We start from the raw sequence: 17,964 nt of genomic DNA on the forward strand, positions 1-17,964 counted from the left end.
CCTCGGCCACTCCGGCCGGCTTCAGTAATTACAGTTTTTAGGTAATTACAGTAATTACGTAACCCAAAACCTGAAAGACGGTAGCCATTGTGCTGCACATTACTTTCTATCCATCTTGTCATTTTACACTTTGCCCATAATTCCTTCACGTCCATCATATCGAAAATAAATGACGCACATTCATTGTCTTCAGATACTAACACCTGCTTAGCTACTCTTTCCATCGTAAATATTCTTCTACACTTCGTGAAGGATGTATTGGCTTCAGTAGCCATCGCCCCTACATTGAAATCGTGATCATTAATCCCTGTGTCTATAGTCTAATCAATTCCCATTCTGTGTGGGTTCTCGAATTAGCGGTTCGAGACAGTTGTCGGAAAATGCGCAGTAGCGTTCTCTCCTGTGTGATTCCAGTTGCTTTTCTATCACATGGTCGCATCTTTCGATACCCGCCATTCTGATAGTCCTCCGATGGTTAAAGCGGAACTAGGACTAACACCGTCAGTGAAACAGTTTTCGGAGAAGACGTTGGGGCCTCTCTCTGTAATCGCCGTTTTTATGCCTTTGTGTGCTAGAATGTAATAACTCAGATTCCAAACAAAGTAGGCGCTGACAGGTGTGAATATTACCAAAATAGTATCAGTTTAATAAGTCATGGTGGCAAAATGCTGATACGTAATATCTACAGAAGCTTGGAAAAACTCCAAGTCGTTGACCTCGGAAAAGCTGAGTTTGTGCTGCAGAAAATTGTAGGGACGTGACAATAGTGACCCTATGACTGCTCTTAGAAGATAAAATTAAGCAAAGACAAACATGTTTTTATAATGTTTTTAGACTTAAGAACACTTGGCAATGACTGGAATATTCTTTGTGAAGGCAATTCCCCTATATCGCGCCCACGGGAACGAAATATTTAGAACGTGCCTCATATCTCTTAAACCGCTACAGACATGGAAACGAAGTATTTGCGAATGATGGCACACAAGGAGGAGATTACCTTTACCGGTTAGTAAGCACATCGAACTTTCTTATCTGTGGCGATTTATATGAAGTTGTGGTTTTTATTTTAGTTTATAGATTCCAACGACTGTAAATCTGTAAGAGTTATCGCAGCTAGCGAAACAACACTTTCCTAGTATGAAAATAAACAGGAAATTTCTTCTCTTATGCTAAAAAAGTGCGCGTCATTTACGATGGCGGCCGAGTTTAGGTTCGATCTGCGCATCTGACGTCACAAAACAGTCAGCCAATGAACAGAGAAAGACGTTGCCAGAGTTAGACCGCAGTGCAGAGCACGGACGAGTGTCTTCAGTTTTAGAAACGTTCAGTCATTAATAAAGAAATTGAACAGATGCAATGTCTTGATAGCAGACTTTCTTTTATAGAAAGTTTGGAAAAAGCATTCTTTATACCAATTGCTTCATATTCTATTAATTACACCAAGCATTAAGCCTCCTAATTCAGGCAATAGCAAGGAAATTCTCACTAACCGCTTTTTCGCAATAAAGAACAGCGGTAATTGTTTATTACCTATTCAAAATGGTTCAAATGGCTCTGAGCACTATGGGTCTTCTGAGGTTGTCAGTCCCCTAGAACTTACAACTATTTAAACCTAACTAACTTAAGGACATCACACACATCCATGCCTGAGGCAGGATTCGAACCTGCGACCGTAGTGGTGGCGCGGTTCCAGGCTGTAGCGCCTAGAACCGCTCGGCAACCAGGGCCGGCTATTTCCTATTGTACTTCGACGAAACGTGAATAATTCATAGTCATACCAACATTGTTTGTCAGTATTTTGCGTGATACTTTAAGTCCTCCAGGAATTACATTGAATGACGAGCTGCGTTAGCGTAATGGTGAAGGTGCTTGGCTGCTAAGCAAAAGGTTCTGAGTTCAAACCTTGTGCGGTGTTTAATGTTTTCTTTATTTAAAAACAATATCAAAGTGTCTTCATGAATTTCATTCGTTTGAATGTAATTATCTGAAATTTCTAGTGGCAACTAAAATCGACCATATGGAAAGTATACGCTATGGACTTTTATTTCTGCAAACTCTTCAAAATTTCGTGCAATGGTTTACTACACTTAATGCTGCACAATAACTGCGTTGAAAATCGAAACAAAATTGTCATTTGCGGGGGGAAGGTATCAGTCAAGATGATGTGTAAAAATAACATTTTTGGGCCAAATAGTTTTTGTGAAATCGAATGATAAAGTGTGTCAAAGCAGTCGAAACACCATGTGTCTGCACAGGCGAGCAGTGCAGTGATGACAAATTCGCGCACAGCGCGGAATGCGGGCAGCACGTCTCTGTAGCAGCGAAAGGCTTAATGCGGCCGTGGTGGCTTTACTTCATAAACGCGCGCTCCCCCCTAAACGTAAGTTTGTGAACTATACTATACTATGGCGCTGCTTCTGTTGGCGCGTGCAACTGGCAACGCAGCAATCTCCAGCGTCTGGGCGGGCATGCGCGAGCCGCCAAGATAAATTAATTGAACTACACCACAAATCGACACAATGAGGTTCTTGGTAAGCTATTGAGCTCTCTGGTCGCCAATTACTTGTTTAATGAGGCACTCTTTCAGAATTCTGTCACAGTAGCTGTTCCAAAAATGAATGTTAAAATTATAGTGTGTTTTGGCAAGAAGTACAATTAAACCGGTCAACAAGAGAAATGTGGCTGTTACTCACAAATAGTGATGCTTCATCGAATGAGAAAAGATTAACAATTCACACAAAAATAAACCGCCAATGCTGTTGGAATTGTGATTGAATCCCATAACCCATCGTATTTTTAACACTGAGCGACTGGAATGGAAACTTAACAAAGAATTTTATTCCTTTCCTTCATCTGAGGAGTACTAAAACAATGACGAGCGTAGCCGTCGGGCAATACGAGACGCACACGCCGTATACTGGTTACTGACTTACGGCTTGCAAACGGACAAAATGCGATTCGCGAATAAAACTGTTGTTGCTGAGAAAAGTAAACAGTTGATAGGCGACACAACACATTGCTCAGTGAGCTGAGAATAATGCGCGCGACGGGAATACGGCAGCTGGCCGTGTGTGTTTTGTGAGAGGAAGAGATCACGTCGTTGGAAAGACATCGCCATGTAATTAGATCTGCCTTCATTGGCAATACAGTTCAACAAGTTAAATACATCAAATCACCACAGACTTTGACGATACTCGTACTTTCGAAATAATACCGACCACTACTTCATTTGTGTAGACTGTTGTATAATTAGTTTATTAATGCTGAGAGAGAGAGAGAGAGAGAGAGAGAGAGAGAGAGAGAGAGAGAGAGAGAGATTGCAGAAGCTTAAATGGTCATGAGTAAGCTATCGTTAACAGAAATATGTCCTATGTCAAAGTCCCGCTTTCCTGTTTGATGATGACAATTACCTTTTAATTGTTTTTTCGTAGTTGTTACGCTTGGAATTGTCGTAATGCGTGCGATCTAATGCGTAGGATTTGGGTCTAAGAATGTAGTCGCTGTGATGTTCATGCGAGGTACACTCAGCTGTGTAATGTCCCTGAGCTGTCGAAGTCATAAGCTGAAGACAGCGTCGTGTTTTATTTCGAGGCTCGTCTAAATGCGCTCGGACCTGCAGCCACAGAACATCGCGTATCCAGTGACATACGTACTGTTCTGTGAAGTGAGTAAGCTTTATTTTGCACTTGTTGCCGGTAGTAATACCTTAAATGCAGCATAAAGTGCGGCAAAGTAGAGACTAGTATTGCAATTAAATAGCCGCCCAGAACAAGGTTGTAACAGACAAAACTAATTTCCTTTTTCAGGAAGAAGGAAACATTCTGTTGCACACAGGTTTATACCGCGAAAGACAGTTACAATGAAACAAGTGTACTGACCTCGTTATTTGACAAACAAGCACTTGTCAGGGTCACATGTAGATTAAAAAACAAGTGATTGAAATATAATCTTGCTCTACATACCGAATCTGGTGATTTTGCTACTATTAACACCCCTTCTTCGATACTTCTGTACACTACTGGCCATTAAAATTGCTACACCACGAAGATTACGTGCTACAGACGCGAGATTTAACACAGGAAGAAGATGCTGTAATATGCAAATGATAAGCTTTCCAGAGCATTCACACAAGGTTGGTGCCGGTGGCGACACCTACAACGTGCTGACATGAGGAAAGTTTCCAACCGATTTCTCATCCACAAACAGCAGTTGACCGGCGTTGCCTGGCGAAACGTTGTTGTGATGCCACATGTAAGGAGAAATGCGTATCATCACGTTTCCGACTTTGATAAAGGTCGGATTGTAGCCTATCGCGATTGCGGTTTATCGTATCGCGACATTGTTGCTCGCGTTGGTAGAGATCCAATGACTGTTAGCAGAAAATGGAGTCGGTGGGTTCAGGAGGGTAATACAGAGCGCCGTGCTGGCTCCCAACGGCCTCGTATCACTAGCAGTCGAGATGACAGGCATCTTATCCGCACGGCTGTAACGGGTCGTGCAGCCACGTCTCGATCCCTGAGTCAACAGATGGGGACGTTTGCAAGACAACGACCATCTGCACGAACAGTTCGACGACGTTTCCAGCAGCACGGATTATCAGCTCGGAGACCGTGGCTGCGGTTACCTTTGACGCTGCATCCACAGACAGGAGCGCCTGCGATGGTGTACTCAACGAGGAACCTGGGTGCACGAATGGCAAAACGTCATTTTTCGGATGAATCCAGGTTCTGTTTCGGCATCACGATGGTCGCATCCATGTTTGCCGACATCGCGGTGAACGCACATTGGAAGCGTGTATTGGTCATCGCATACCACTGCACAAAAATTTGCGACTACAAAAACTTTTCCCGTATTTGGCATTATTTGGTCTTCGCTGACTGGGCTACACAGCATCACTTAGCACACTCCGCTGCACAATGAACGCCCTTCGACTTCTCACTATCACAATCAAATTGTGGGAGACCAGGTATCGCCCATTAACTGATGTTGCATAGAATGATTTGGATTTTCCTCTCTTTCCTGTGATATCGAAGTAGCACTCAGCACAAAGAAGGGAACTCGCACAATAAGGACGCTGCGAGGGGTCTTCATGGATAGCACGAGGTAAACAACGCAAACACTGAACTGAAAGGTACACAGAGGTACAGGTACGGATTCAGCTCATATCCTCCTTGTGTTAACTAGCTGATCTAACTAGTATAGTTAGTGGCTTCCTATTTAAAATACAATAGTAGAAACAGGACGTGAAATGTGTTTCGAACATGACTACCGAACTCGGATAGAGTGCGAATGAATACGTAACAGCTGAGAACAGCATGATGAAATTATAAACAGAGTCTGAGAGAAACTGTATTAGTTAATGAATAAAAATGAATTATGCAAAGTGGAAATTCTACAAATCTAGAGGTTAGTGATCGATGAAAAAAATGTTGGGACATTTAAGAAGCAGTGAAGCTGGAAGCATTTAAAGTCACAGAGGCCCATACACACACAGCAAAATGGCAAAACAACGCATGCTATCAATGAAAGCTGGGCATAAACATTAAATGGATGCGAATGAAAGACAGCGACAAATCAAAACAGGCGCAAGAAAGTAAAACCAAGATGGATGAAAGAAATCTGTAGGAAAATTGAAAACCAACTACTTCTAATAAAAACTGATGTTCTGCGAGGGAAGATGGGAAGTAAACGTGTTGAAATAAGGTTCCGGACTGCACTAGGCTAAAATAAGATGAAGGAACAGATCGAAAGTCTTGCGACGGAGAACGACTGTCCTCGAGGGTGGAAGATGATGAATTTCGATTAAGAACCCTGTGATCAGTCGTGTTGGTAATATGATCGTACTGAATTACTTTCAGCCTAAAAAAAAGGAAGCCAGCAAGGAAGCGATAAGATATCTTCAGATATTCTGAAATAAGTAAGGATATTGACTTATATGTAAACATATGTATTACGATCAACACTACCTTGCAGAATGAGTGTAGTAGACTATCTTGCAGAATCAGTAAAGTCAGTCAGTCAGTCTGATTTTACTTTGTTATATGATAACTATAATTATGTATTAAAAATTACGATATGATATACTGAAAGAAAAGTTCCGATGCAGAATAGATGTAAGTGCCCGAGTACATTTTCTGATACTGTACTTGTGGAAAGGAGGTTAAAGAAAGCAGACTGTACATATTACCTGAATTTGTGAACATAGGTAAATCCTCTGATCATGAAATGAGACTTTATAGAGCCAATACGAGTAATTTATATAGAAGGGGTAAGAACGGAAGTAAAAAAATTCATTTAAAACAGCCTGCCGCCGTTAATCAAGTATCAAACGAATAAGAAAGGAGTTTAAAAAAAAATTCCGCAAATGAAACTTCGGTGCTGAGGACTACTTCAGGCAGAAATTCCTGGAACGTGTCTAAATCAAAACTTCCGTTTGAAAACTAAATGTAATATCCTGGAGCAAAAATTGTGAAAGACTTCTTATGTGCTTTCACAGTAAAATGTTGATCATCAAATGCAGATAAAACTCAAACGAGGAAGCACAAGTCAAAGGATGGCCACAGGCTAACTTTACGGAAATGTCGGTATTCAGTGTACTTGGTTTGACACTGGAAGCAGCGATCGAGGGGAAATGGTGTATATAAAAGACATAATATATTGAACTTATTAGAGAGGACTGGGTAGGGTGGTGATTGTAAAAAGTGACAGTCTTCAGTTGCACGCTCATAATACCTATTTAGGCTTCCATTTCCACTAATCCTAAGCTCTATTTGTACTAATTAGTTTGTGGGCAAAGAATGTGCAGGAGAGAAAGACCTAGGCACCTTCTTTCCGATTCTGCGTTCAACGGTATGTAGTCCCCAGCTCTAGAACATCTCTCATAGAAACAAACTCTGGCTGACTTTAAGAATCTTGTACATTTAACCGAAGCCATGCATCTTCCGTGTTAACTACTGAATTAATTCATTTGCTCTCTTACTAGAAGTTAATATTTATGAACTCTCGTGGGCGGAGTCGACTGGAACGAAATTAACATATCTTCCAACGGTTAATTTACACGATGTGCAAAAAACATCATTCATTTAAATTCAAACCAAAAGAATCTTAACCCCATATCTCTTGAAAATACGTTCGTATCAGAATCTGCCCACTTTAAATCCATATCCTACAAGAAATCCATATCCTACAAACAAAAAATTGTCACTGGCTACACAGACAAAAATCTTCTCATAATTCAACAAATCTAAAATTTAGCAAATAATACAAATGACAAATCAGTAAACATTCAAAAATGTCCTTCCGAAAGTTGCTGTAGAAGGCAACGTTCGTTAATGTTATTCTTCGACGCATCTATTGTTGGTAATGCATGCAAATATCTTCGGAATCGATATTTTCAAAATATTTTGTGTAAGCAAAAATTAACTGCGAGCCATAGTTCTATTGAAATCATCTAAAAGCGTAGTTTCAAATGCTTTCGCCACAATATGATCGTGTTTCATTTTTCCTTTGCAAAATATGCTACTTCTTCCGTCTGTCCCACAACAATGGTCCTCTCCTCGTCCTCCATGTTGGAGACTTTACTATTTACAAACACGGCAATATTTATACTCTCTCTCTCTCTCTCTCTCTCTCTCTCTCTCTCTCTCTGCTACAACAGCTGTTAAAACTCGTTTCAGTCCAGCAAGAGAGAACAGTTTATCCTCTGCTGACTAGAATCATACGACGAATTAAATGATTAATACGTTTCATTGCCTGCTGAGCAGGCAAGCCTTAAATTCTACGTCTATTCTCAAATGAATTCAGACATTACAGGCAAAGTTTAACAGTAGGTGCTAGTAATTAAATTATAAACACGACGGTTCGCAACACAGCTGAAAGAGAACAGGCAATATTTATGTTCTCTCCCTCATTTTTAATGAGCTTTGGGGCACGATTGTGTTGAGTTGCCACATTTCTTGGCATGCAAGTACACAGAGGTAACCAGCAAGCAAATTTCCGTACATAAAATTCAGAGCTGAAATTACTTTTCACATCATAGTGTCGGATATCTATACTTGTCGGCCGAGTACCTACGAGGGATTGGGCTTATTTAACAGACAGAGAGAGAGAGAGAGAGAATAATTGTCGTAGTTCACACTACTACAATGTGTTAATATCCTCGAGGCGTCATTTCTGACTTTAAGAAAAAAAGTTTTCTGTAAACAACTGTTTCCCTAAACATTTTGTCAAAACGACTTTTGCCCACACCTTACACATTGTGCCAGATTCCTTAGCTAGCAGAATGTAAAAAGTTCGCAGTGCTATAAAAATTCTAAACAAAACATTGTCTTGCCCTGTGAAAGACACTGTAGTGTCAAGTCATACTCCTGCTGTTTCTGGAATAGTAGCGACGGAGAAATCGGCTGGAGGTGCACTTTTTCGTCCGCTATGATCAGTCATGTGAAGCAAGCAAGAACAGGGCGAGGAATTCCTGTCTCTAGCAGAACGTGTCCTCATGCCTTGTGGTCTACCTGCCATAAAAAGAGTGTAACGGTACTTTGAACGGAAGGAAGTTGGACTTATATGAACGCTGGCCTGTTAAGGAAACAATGCGTCACAGGATGTCATCAACGTTACGAGGAAGCAGGGAGCACCCTTACTGCTATACTCTATAGCACGAAGTCACACAGATCCAGTGTTGTCAGAGAAGAAAGTAAGAATCAATTAGCAGAATCACGATGGATATTAGCGCTTTTCTTCTGTCAGAACGGATTGTGTAGGCTGTAAGGCTCATCTAAGAAACTCAACAGCATAAACTAACAGTCAGACCCTCTATATACTCCTTCCATCGTTCTGCTTTCCCTTCTTTGCTTAGAACTGGTTTTCCATCTTAGCTCTTGATATTCATACAAGTGGCTCTTTTCTCCAAAGCTCTCTTTAGTTTTCCTGTAGGCAGTATCTATCTTACCCTAGTGAGACAAGCCTCTACATCCTTAAATTTGTCCTCTAGGCATCCCTGCTCAACCATTTTGCGCTTCCTGTCGATCTCATTTTTGAGACGTTTGTATTCGTTTTTGCCTGCTTCATTTACTGCATTTTTATATTTTCTCCTTTCATCAATCAAATTCAGTATCTCTTCTGTTACCCACGGATTTCTACTAGACCTCGTCTTTTTACCTACTTGATCCTCTGCTGCCTTCACTACTTCATCCCTCAGAGCTACCCATTCTTCTTCTACAGTATTTATTTCCCCCATTCTTGTCAATTGTTCCCTTATGCTCTCCCTGAAACTCTGTACAACCTCTGGTTCTTTCAGTTTATCCAGCTCCCATATCCTTAAATTCCCACCTTTTTGCAGTTTCTTCAGTTTTAATCTACAGTTCATAACCAATAGATTGAGATCAGAGTCCACATGTGCCCCTGGAAATGTCTTACAATTTGAAGCCTGGTTCCTAAATCTCTGTCTTACCATTATATAATCTTTCTGAAACCTTTTAGTATCTCCAGGGTTCTTCCATGTATACAGCGTTCTTTCATGATTCCTGAACCAAGTGTTAGCTATGTTTAAGTTATGCTCTGTGCAAAATTCTACCAGACGGATTCCTCTTTAATTTCTTACCCCCAATCCATATTCACCCGCTATGTTTCCTTCTCTCTTTTCCTACTCTCGAATTCCAGTCACCCATGACTATTAAATTTTCGTCTCCCTGCACTAGCTAAATAATTTCTTTGATCTCATCATACAATTGATCAATTTCGTCATCATGTGCAGAGCTAGTAGGCATGGACTTCGTGTCTATCTTGGCCACAATAATGCGTTCACTATGCTGTTTGTAGTATTCTACAAACACTCCTTTTTTTAATAATTATTAAACCTACTCCTGCATTACCCCTATTTGATTTTGTATTTATAACCCAGTATTCACCTGACCAAAAGTCTTGTTCCTCCTGCCACCAAACTTCACGGATTCCCACTATATCTATCTTTAACCTATCCATTTCCCTTTTTAAATGTTCTAACCTACCTGCCCGATTAAGGGATCTGACATTCCACGCTCCGATCCGAAGAACGCCAGTTTTCTTTCTCCTGATAACGCCGTCCTCTCGAGTCGTTCCCTCCCGGAGATCCGAATGGGGGACTATTGTACCTCCGGAATATTTTACCCAAGAGGACGCCATCTTTTACCCATACAGTATAGCTGCATGCCCTCGGGACAAATTACAGCTGTTGTTTCCCTTGCTTTCAGCCGTTCGCAGTACAACAACAACATGGCCGTTTTGGTTAGCGTCAGAAGGCCAGATCAGTCAATCATCCAGACTGTTGCCCCTGCAGCTACCAAAGGCTGCTGCCCCTCTTCAGGAACCACACGTTTGTCTGGCCTCTCAACAGATACCCCTCCGTTGTGGTTGCACCTACGGTACGGCTATCTGTATCGCTGAGGCACGCAATCCTCCCCACCAACGGCAATGTCAATGACTCATGGGGGAGGGGGGGGAGAACTCGGGATAGAGACTAGATATAGCTAGGTGTTTTAGATACAAGTTATATGTGTCAAATGGGGCCACGCATTGCTACTAATGGCCGTAACTGTGAACGTCATTTGGTGGTTAAAGTGATTTTTTAAAATGAAATCCTAATGTTGGAGTTAAAATTAGAAACATTTTACGTGGAAAATGATAAATTATTGGTCATGGCAAGGTTCAGTGCAGGTCGAACAAGCAAATACGTCTTCAGATCTAGCATGGATTAACTCTGAATATAGGAGGGATGCAGCAGAACACAATGTTAGATACAAACCAGAAGAGGTGTCCTGAGGGAAGACAGGCGAGGGACTCGCTCAGCGACTTGCACACCAGTGATCTCAGGTTTATTTATACGTGTTCTGTCTCCCAAGCGTCCAAATCACATTTATACCTGATGATACATTTATTATTTCGAATAAACACATTAACTGAAACATAAAGGCCAAATCTCTTCTCGATTTTCAATATCCAACGTCACTAATTGGAATTTCCATGAAACAAAACACAACTTGAGAATCATCTATAATTATCTTTAATACCTTCATTATAGGCAATGATACATGATTCTTTATGCGCCTTCCAGTTTGTATCTAACATTGAATTTTGCTGCATCTTCCGTATTGTGAATTAATCCATACTAGAACGAAAAACATGATTATTTTATCTTCATTGAACCTAGCCACGAGCTTGAATTATGTGCCATTTCATTCCTCAGACCCTGCAAAACACTTAAATAACCAAAACACGATGTAATAATTATTTTCCAAACTACTTTTTATTTAGTCAGAAAACTTTTTATTTAGTCAGAAATCTGTGGTAATGAAACGAAAGAAAATTCCAGACAATTAGATCTTATGAACCTGTACTTCTGGTTGTAGTTTCAATTGATGCTATAGATGAATCCATCAGTCGTCCCTTAGGTAAAAATTTATACCTCCGAAAGTACTGAAGTTATTCACTTGAAATCAGCTGTGCCAGCGTGAGAACCAAAATTCTGCTCTCCTCCCAGCTCCGTGGTAAGCTACGCTTTCGATGTAAGATGACAATTCGTAATAATTAGCTACATTGCAAACCCAGAGAGTGGTTGAAAAAGTGTTGATATAGCTGACATGGCCAGTTTCATCTGGTTGTTTCATTCAACTGACGGAGTGAGTAAACAGTTTATCAGCCACTCACGTCTTGCTGCATCAGTGACCTGCCGTCATCCGTGTACTGCTTGCCGTGGAGAGCATCCTTCGTTGGACCAAACAGACGGAAGTCGGAAGGTGCGAGATGCGGGTTGTTCAGCTCTGAGTGATCCACCGGTCACCTTGAATGAGAGCACGTTCCCACATCGCAGGAGTCACAGCCGTCTGCAGCTGACCGACACGTGGAGGTCGGCCAGATATGCACAACCCTGCTGCGACGATGGCGCTGCTAGGCTAGGCGTTGATCACCAGTAAGCCCTTCTGACGATGACAGACACCTCGCACTACGACTCGCGGTGCTTCTGTTCACTGCCAAATCGCCTCAGACATTCTGCAAGCGGGTATGAAGATCTCCGATGCTCTGGTTTTCATCCGAAAGAAACTCGGTGACAGCTCTCTGCTTGGGTCGCACCTCCTTCACGGACGCCATTTTGGAGGCTACATACGGTGCTGTCAGCTGTTGGAATTTCATGAAGCTGTAGGGGCTGAAGCGGGAATATTCCACGATGTCTATTTCGCATTTTTCCAACAGAAATTGGCCGAGAAAAATGTGTAGCGTTGCAGATCGAATGCCCCGTAGGTTTATAATTAGCTCAGTTGGACGATGATTGTGCCTATGTATTTTAATCTGCGTCCTTGATCTTGATGTGGCTAGATTCTTCACAATGCCTGTCTTAGTCTCAGCATCTGGTAGCAAGAAATGCGTGTGTTTGAGAATAGCTCCTCCCTAGATTTCTCCCTGACGTCACTGGAAATTTGTTTAATATCGTTCTCGGCCGAAAACACTAACATCTTATTGCTATCTGAGCTGCACAGTGAAGTCGCTGCCACAGCCAGGACAGACACACAGCCAAACCAGTTACAGGAGTACTGGCCTGCACGTCAACTGGTTCCGAAAATGACGAAGAGATTAAGGAAATGCTTTTTGAGAGAAAAGAAATTGGTCATACTGTTAAGCGAGATGAAAACTTGTGATGTGGCACTCGAAATCGATAGTCGGAATACGAAGTGGAAGAAAAGTTTGGGGAGAAAAGAACTGAAGTAAGGGAATGAAAGGGGAAGCTGTCTGGCAGAATTTTGCACAGAGCATAATTTAACCACTAACAGTTTGTTTGAATCATGAAAGACAATTGTGTACATGTTAGGAGTCAGAATGCACCTCACTATTTGATACATACTACATAGTCCTAATATTTACTATTACTTAACAAATAAAAATGTGCTCGGATGGAACCTTCTTCTCTCATAATGACTCTGGAAGTTGCTAATGTCCATTCCAATCAGCTGGAAATTTATTTCCTGAGCCAGAGGTTACGAGTTGCAATTTTCATTTCAATCAACGACGTGGAAAGAAGTCCCCCTCTTAAGAAAAATGAAGAAAGACATTGTTATCTAACAATCTATACAGAGTACGATATATTGTCTTAGAAATATTGGATCATGGTTGGCTGTCTATTCAGAAAATAATGTCTGAAAAACTAGTTTCGTCGATTATTTGCCTATTTCTGGACCAGTTGGTTGATAAAGACCAGATGCCATCAGACACGTGGAATCACAGTGGAAGGCCCCATCACATCAAAAACGCCTCTGAGGGGTGGAAGAAAGTAATACACTAATATCAAAAGCTGTCAAATGTTTTCTCATTAATAAAAAACCTTCGAGAGGGCGTCGAGTGCTTTCGCTGATTAATTTCTAATTTGGATGGAAAAAGAATAAAGAAGTCTGCAATTCATACTGATGAGACGACTGTAAAGATTCCAAATTGATGGCAACCTGAAATCGTTTCTGACTTGTGTGACCCACACACGGAAATTACACTGTAGAAGAAAACATCGCCACCAGTGGAAGTTATACGAGGGCAGTTCAATAAGTAATGCAACACTTTTTTTTTTCTCGGCCAATTTTGGTTGAAAAAACCGGAAATTTCTTGTGGAACATTTTCAAACATTCCCGCTTCGTCTCGTATAGTTCCATTGACTTCCGACAAGTGGCAGCGCTGTACGGAGCTGTTAAAATGGCGTCTGTAACGGATGTGCGTTGCAAACAACGGGCAGTGATCGAGTTTCTTTTGGCGGAAAACCAGGGCATCTCATAGGCGCTTGCAGAATGTCTACGGTGATCTGGCAGTGGACAAAAGCACGGTGAGTCGTTGGGCAAAGCGTGTGTCATCATCGCCGCAAGGTCAAGCAAGACTGTCTGATCTCCCGCGTGCGGGCCGGCCGTGCACAGCTGTGACTCGTGCAATGGCGGAGCGTGCGAACACACTCGTTCGAGATGATCGACGGATCACCATCAAACAACTCAGTGCTCAACTTGACATCTCTGTTGGTAGTGCTGTCACAATTGTTCACCAGTTGGGATATTCAAAGGTTTGTTCCCGCTGGGTCCCTCGTTGTCTAACCGAACGCCATAAAGAGCAAAGGAGAACCATCTGTGCGGAATTGCTTGCTCGTCATGTGGCTGAGGGTGACAATTTCTTGTCAAAGATTGTTACAGGCGATGAAACATGGGTTCATCACTTCGAACCTGAAACAAAACGGCAATCAATGGAGTGGCGCCACACCCACTCCCCTACCAAGAAAAAGTTTAAAGCCATACCCTCAGCCGGTAAAATCATGGTTACAGTCTTCTGGGACGCTGAAGGGGTTATTCTGTTCGATGTCCTTCCCCATGGTCAAACGATCAACTCTGAAGTGTATTGTGCTACTCTTCAGAAATTGAAGAAACGACTTCAGCGTGTTCGTAGGCACAAAAATCTGAACGAACTTCTCCTTCTTCATGACAACGCAAGACCTCACACTAGTCTTCGCACCCGGGAGGAGCTCACAAAACTTCAGTGGACTGTTCTTCCTCATGCACCCTACAGCCCCGATCTCGCACCGTCGGATTTCCATATGTTTGGCCCAATGAAGGACGCAATCCGTGGGAGGCACTACGCGGATGATGAAGTTATTGATGCAGTACGACGTTGGCTCCGACATCGACCAGTGGAATGGTACCGTGCAGGCATACAGGCCCTCATTTCAAGGTGGCGTAAGGCCGTAGCATTGAATGGAGATTACGTTGAAAAATAGCGTTGTGTAGCTAAAAGATTGGGAATAACCTGGTGTATTTCAATGCTGAATAAAACAACCCCTGTTTCAGAAAAAAAAATGTGTTGCATTACTTATTGAACTGCCCTCGTACAAATATTGAAAAGTAGTTTAATGCACGTCGTACTCATTGGAAAGCTTGTAAACAACTTTAATGATGGACGAAATGAGACCACTTCCTCATGGTTTTCCTGGGAAACGACACACCGACAGCTAAATACCTGTTGCAGTTTGTGGAACATTCGGTAATGAAGACCGGTAGGGCTACCTTTAAGGTCATGCCTCTTCTAGGGCACCATCACGGCACTCCTATTGAGAGACACTCTATGAAGAAAAACCTGTGTGGGTGGACAGCAAACAGAGAACCGGTGCAGAAGACACAAATAACAAGCAGCCACGTCCACTCATTCGCCCTTCGTCTGCAGACCTGCTGCACGGTGTGTGGTCGAACCACTGTCCTCCCAAATGTGAGCCCAGAGTGTCTCACCGCCGCGCCCTGCATAGCCAGTCCACTACTTGAGTTTCACACACGTTTCTCTGCCGGTTACACGGCGCAGACCCGGACGAAGATTGTGTCTCCAAAATATGCTGAAGGTGATAGGGACCATGGCTCTGTCTACTAATAATTCAGACACGATCCCGCTCAGTATCTTGGCAAATTTGTGAATACCTAGAAAACCGTTTGAGTGAAAGAATCTGCGAAAGCTCAGTGTAAACTACAGTCGCATTGAGTGTGTCACAATAAAGTAGAATACTACACCACTGATCTCGGGATACATTAAAGATTTACCAGTTCGTTTATTGACATGCAGCACCACTTGGATGTAGGAAAATACGGTAACGATACCTGTAAACAACAGTAAAAAGTCGTTCATTATGCGATTACAACGCCAGTGTCAAAAGTTTTGAGCCTATAACATTGAGTGCATACTTGGAATGGGGAGGCGAAAAAAACCGCAAAGCGATATAAAACGCAAGCAAATGTACAACTAACTGTATCCGAACGTTCCGTGGGGCAAAGATGCTATACAAACACGTCCACGCCAAAAGGAGATATAAATATATATTTGTGCGAAAGTTCCACAACACACGTCCTGGAAATGGAGGCACCGAGTTTAATTCCTAAATTGCTCAACCTGGAAATACCTGGGTACACCATAGCTTGCAACATTCGGATAAAAGGGCGACATGATTTATTATTGTATTATGCAGCATTGTTTACCACGGAGGTGGGCGCTGAATCTTTTTCTTAAGAAAGAAGACACAGATATCAGTCTGTTAAAAGGAGAGTTAAACGTACTAATGAATTTAGACCCTTACAGTGGTTCAGAACGGTTCAAATGGCTCTGAGCACTATAGGACTTAACATCGGAGGTCCTCAGTCTAATAGAACCTAGAACTACTTAAACCTAACTAATCTAAGGACGTCACACACATCCATACCCGAGGCAGGATTCGAACCTGCGACCGTAGCAGGCGCGCGGTTCCAGATTGAAGCGCCTAGAACCACTTGGTCGAGCCGGCCAGTAAAGTTTAATCGTGCCTAACCTGAGACGTTCACCGAGGAAACCGATTTCTGCATTACATGTACATTGCTTCCGATGAGGTGTCACGGATCTGTAGAACCTGAGATAAGGAGGAAGAAAATTTTTCTCAGAGGTGCCACGAGCTTGCATTTAAATAGAAGTCCTGTAACTTTAGGGCTGAAAGACGTTTGTTGCTTTGCCAGTTTTTTTGCTATGACATAAATAAACCATCTTTAGACTGAGAACGATAACATTTTTAGAAGGTGAAAGCAGTCTATCGTAGCACCGCGCTGGTAGTTACAAACTTTAGGTGATCACGAAGCAGTACGGACCCTTGTCATTTTAAGGAAACTGGTGACGTTGCAATTGATTTAGGGTGTACAACACTTTAACAGCTGTTGTTTCATAAAGGTCTGCATGCGCCTCGTACAAGTGTTGAGGGTGCAGTGCGAGGGCTGCTCAGTGGCACTGTGTTTCAGGACCACCCACCATGTCGGCAGTTACGGAGGTTCACAACACCACAACCGAGGCCCTGGCCGCCCTGGTAGACGGGGGTGAAGGCGCCCTGGTGACGCTGGTGGCGGGCGAGATGAGGGTGGCGGCTCACAGGGCCGTGTTGGCAGCCGCGAGCCCCATCTTCGCAGCGATGTTCGCGCACGACATGCCGGAGGCCAGCAGCGGCCAGGTGAGCGTCGACGACGTGGAGGGCCCGGTGCTGAGGCTCCTGGTGGCCTACGCGTATACCCTGCAGGCCCCCCAGCTGCCCGACACGGCCGCCCAGCTGCTGGCGGCGGCCGACAAGTACGGCTTGTCGGCCCTGAAGGCTGCCTGCGAGCGGCAGCTGATCTCGCAGTTGGCCGTCGAGACCGCAGCGGCGACGGCCGTCACGGCAGTGAGGCACTCGTGCCCGGACGCCACCAGGGCTGCCGTCGCCTTCATAAAGGACCACCCGCAGGTGATGGCCACGCGGGGCTGGGCGGACGCTGTGCTCGAGTACCCGCAAGAAGTCATTGAAGTCTGCAGTATGCTCGGAGGGCCACCAGCAGAAGCTAGGTAAGCACGATTCCCTTTTTGGCAGTGCTAGTGTGAATTTGACATCGTCCTTTCTTTGTTCGTCATGGGTTTCTTTGCTGCCTAAGTTGCATAGCACCTTAAAGTCATCTACTTACTGATCGTCGGTCACGATGCTAAGTCTCTCGCTGTTTTCACTTCTACTGCTTCTATCAATTTCGCCTTTCTGATTTACTCTAATTCCATATTCTGTATTCATTACACTGTTCATTCCATTCAGCAAACCCTGTAATTCTTCTTCACTGTCACTGAGGGAATCAGTCATCAGCAAATCGTATATCATTTCACCCTGAATTTTAATTCCACTTCAGTCTTTCCATTATTTCCGTCATCGCTTCTTCGGTATGTAGGTTGAACAGTAGAGGCGAAAGATTACATCCCTATCTGACACCCTTTTTAACCCGAATACTTCGCTCTTAGTCTTCCACTCTTATTTTACCTTCTTGCCTCTTGTACATATTGCAAATTACTCGACTTCTCCTGTGGCTTACCCGTATTTTTCTCAGAATTTCAAACATCTTGCAACATTTGATATTGCCGAACACTTTCGCCAGGACCACAAATCCTATGAACGTTACGGAACGT

At 43.0% G+C, this 17,964-nt stretch overlaps 1 protein-coding gene across 3 annotated transcripts in view; it reads left to right on the forward strand.

Moving 5' to 3' along the window:
* The window catches only part of LOC124720392 (protein roadkill-like), a 46,283-nt gene that overhangs the window by 13,869 nt on the left and 14,450 nt on the right, over window positions 1-17,964 (forward strand). The window contains exon 2 of one of the 3 annotated variants that reach the window (XM_047245730.1): window positions 16,788-17,361. In XM_047245730.1, coding sequence (XP_047101686.1) covers window positions 16,799-17,361 — 563 coding nt within the window. In that variant the 5' untranslated portion in view covers window positions 16,788-16,798. Of the gene's footprint in view, window positions 1-14,895; window positions 17,362-17,964 lie in introns of those variants that run through there. The other 2 variants (XM_047245732.1, XM_047245731.1) reach the window with 2 other exon arrangements.

Source organism: Schistocerca piceifrons, chromosome 11 (genome assembly GCF_021461385.2).
Source record: "Schistocerca piceifrons isolate TAMUIC-IGC-003096 chromosome 11, iqSchPice1.1, whole genome shotgun sequence".
Lineage (NCBI taxonomy): Eukaryota > Metazoa > Arthropoda > Insecta > Orthoptera > Acrididae > Schistocerca > Schistocerca piceifrons.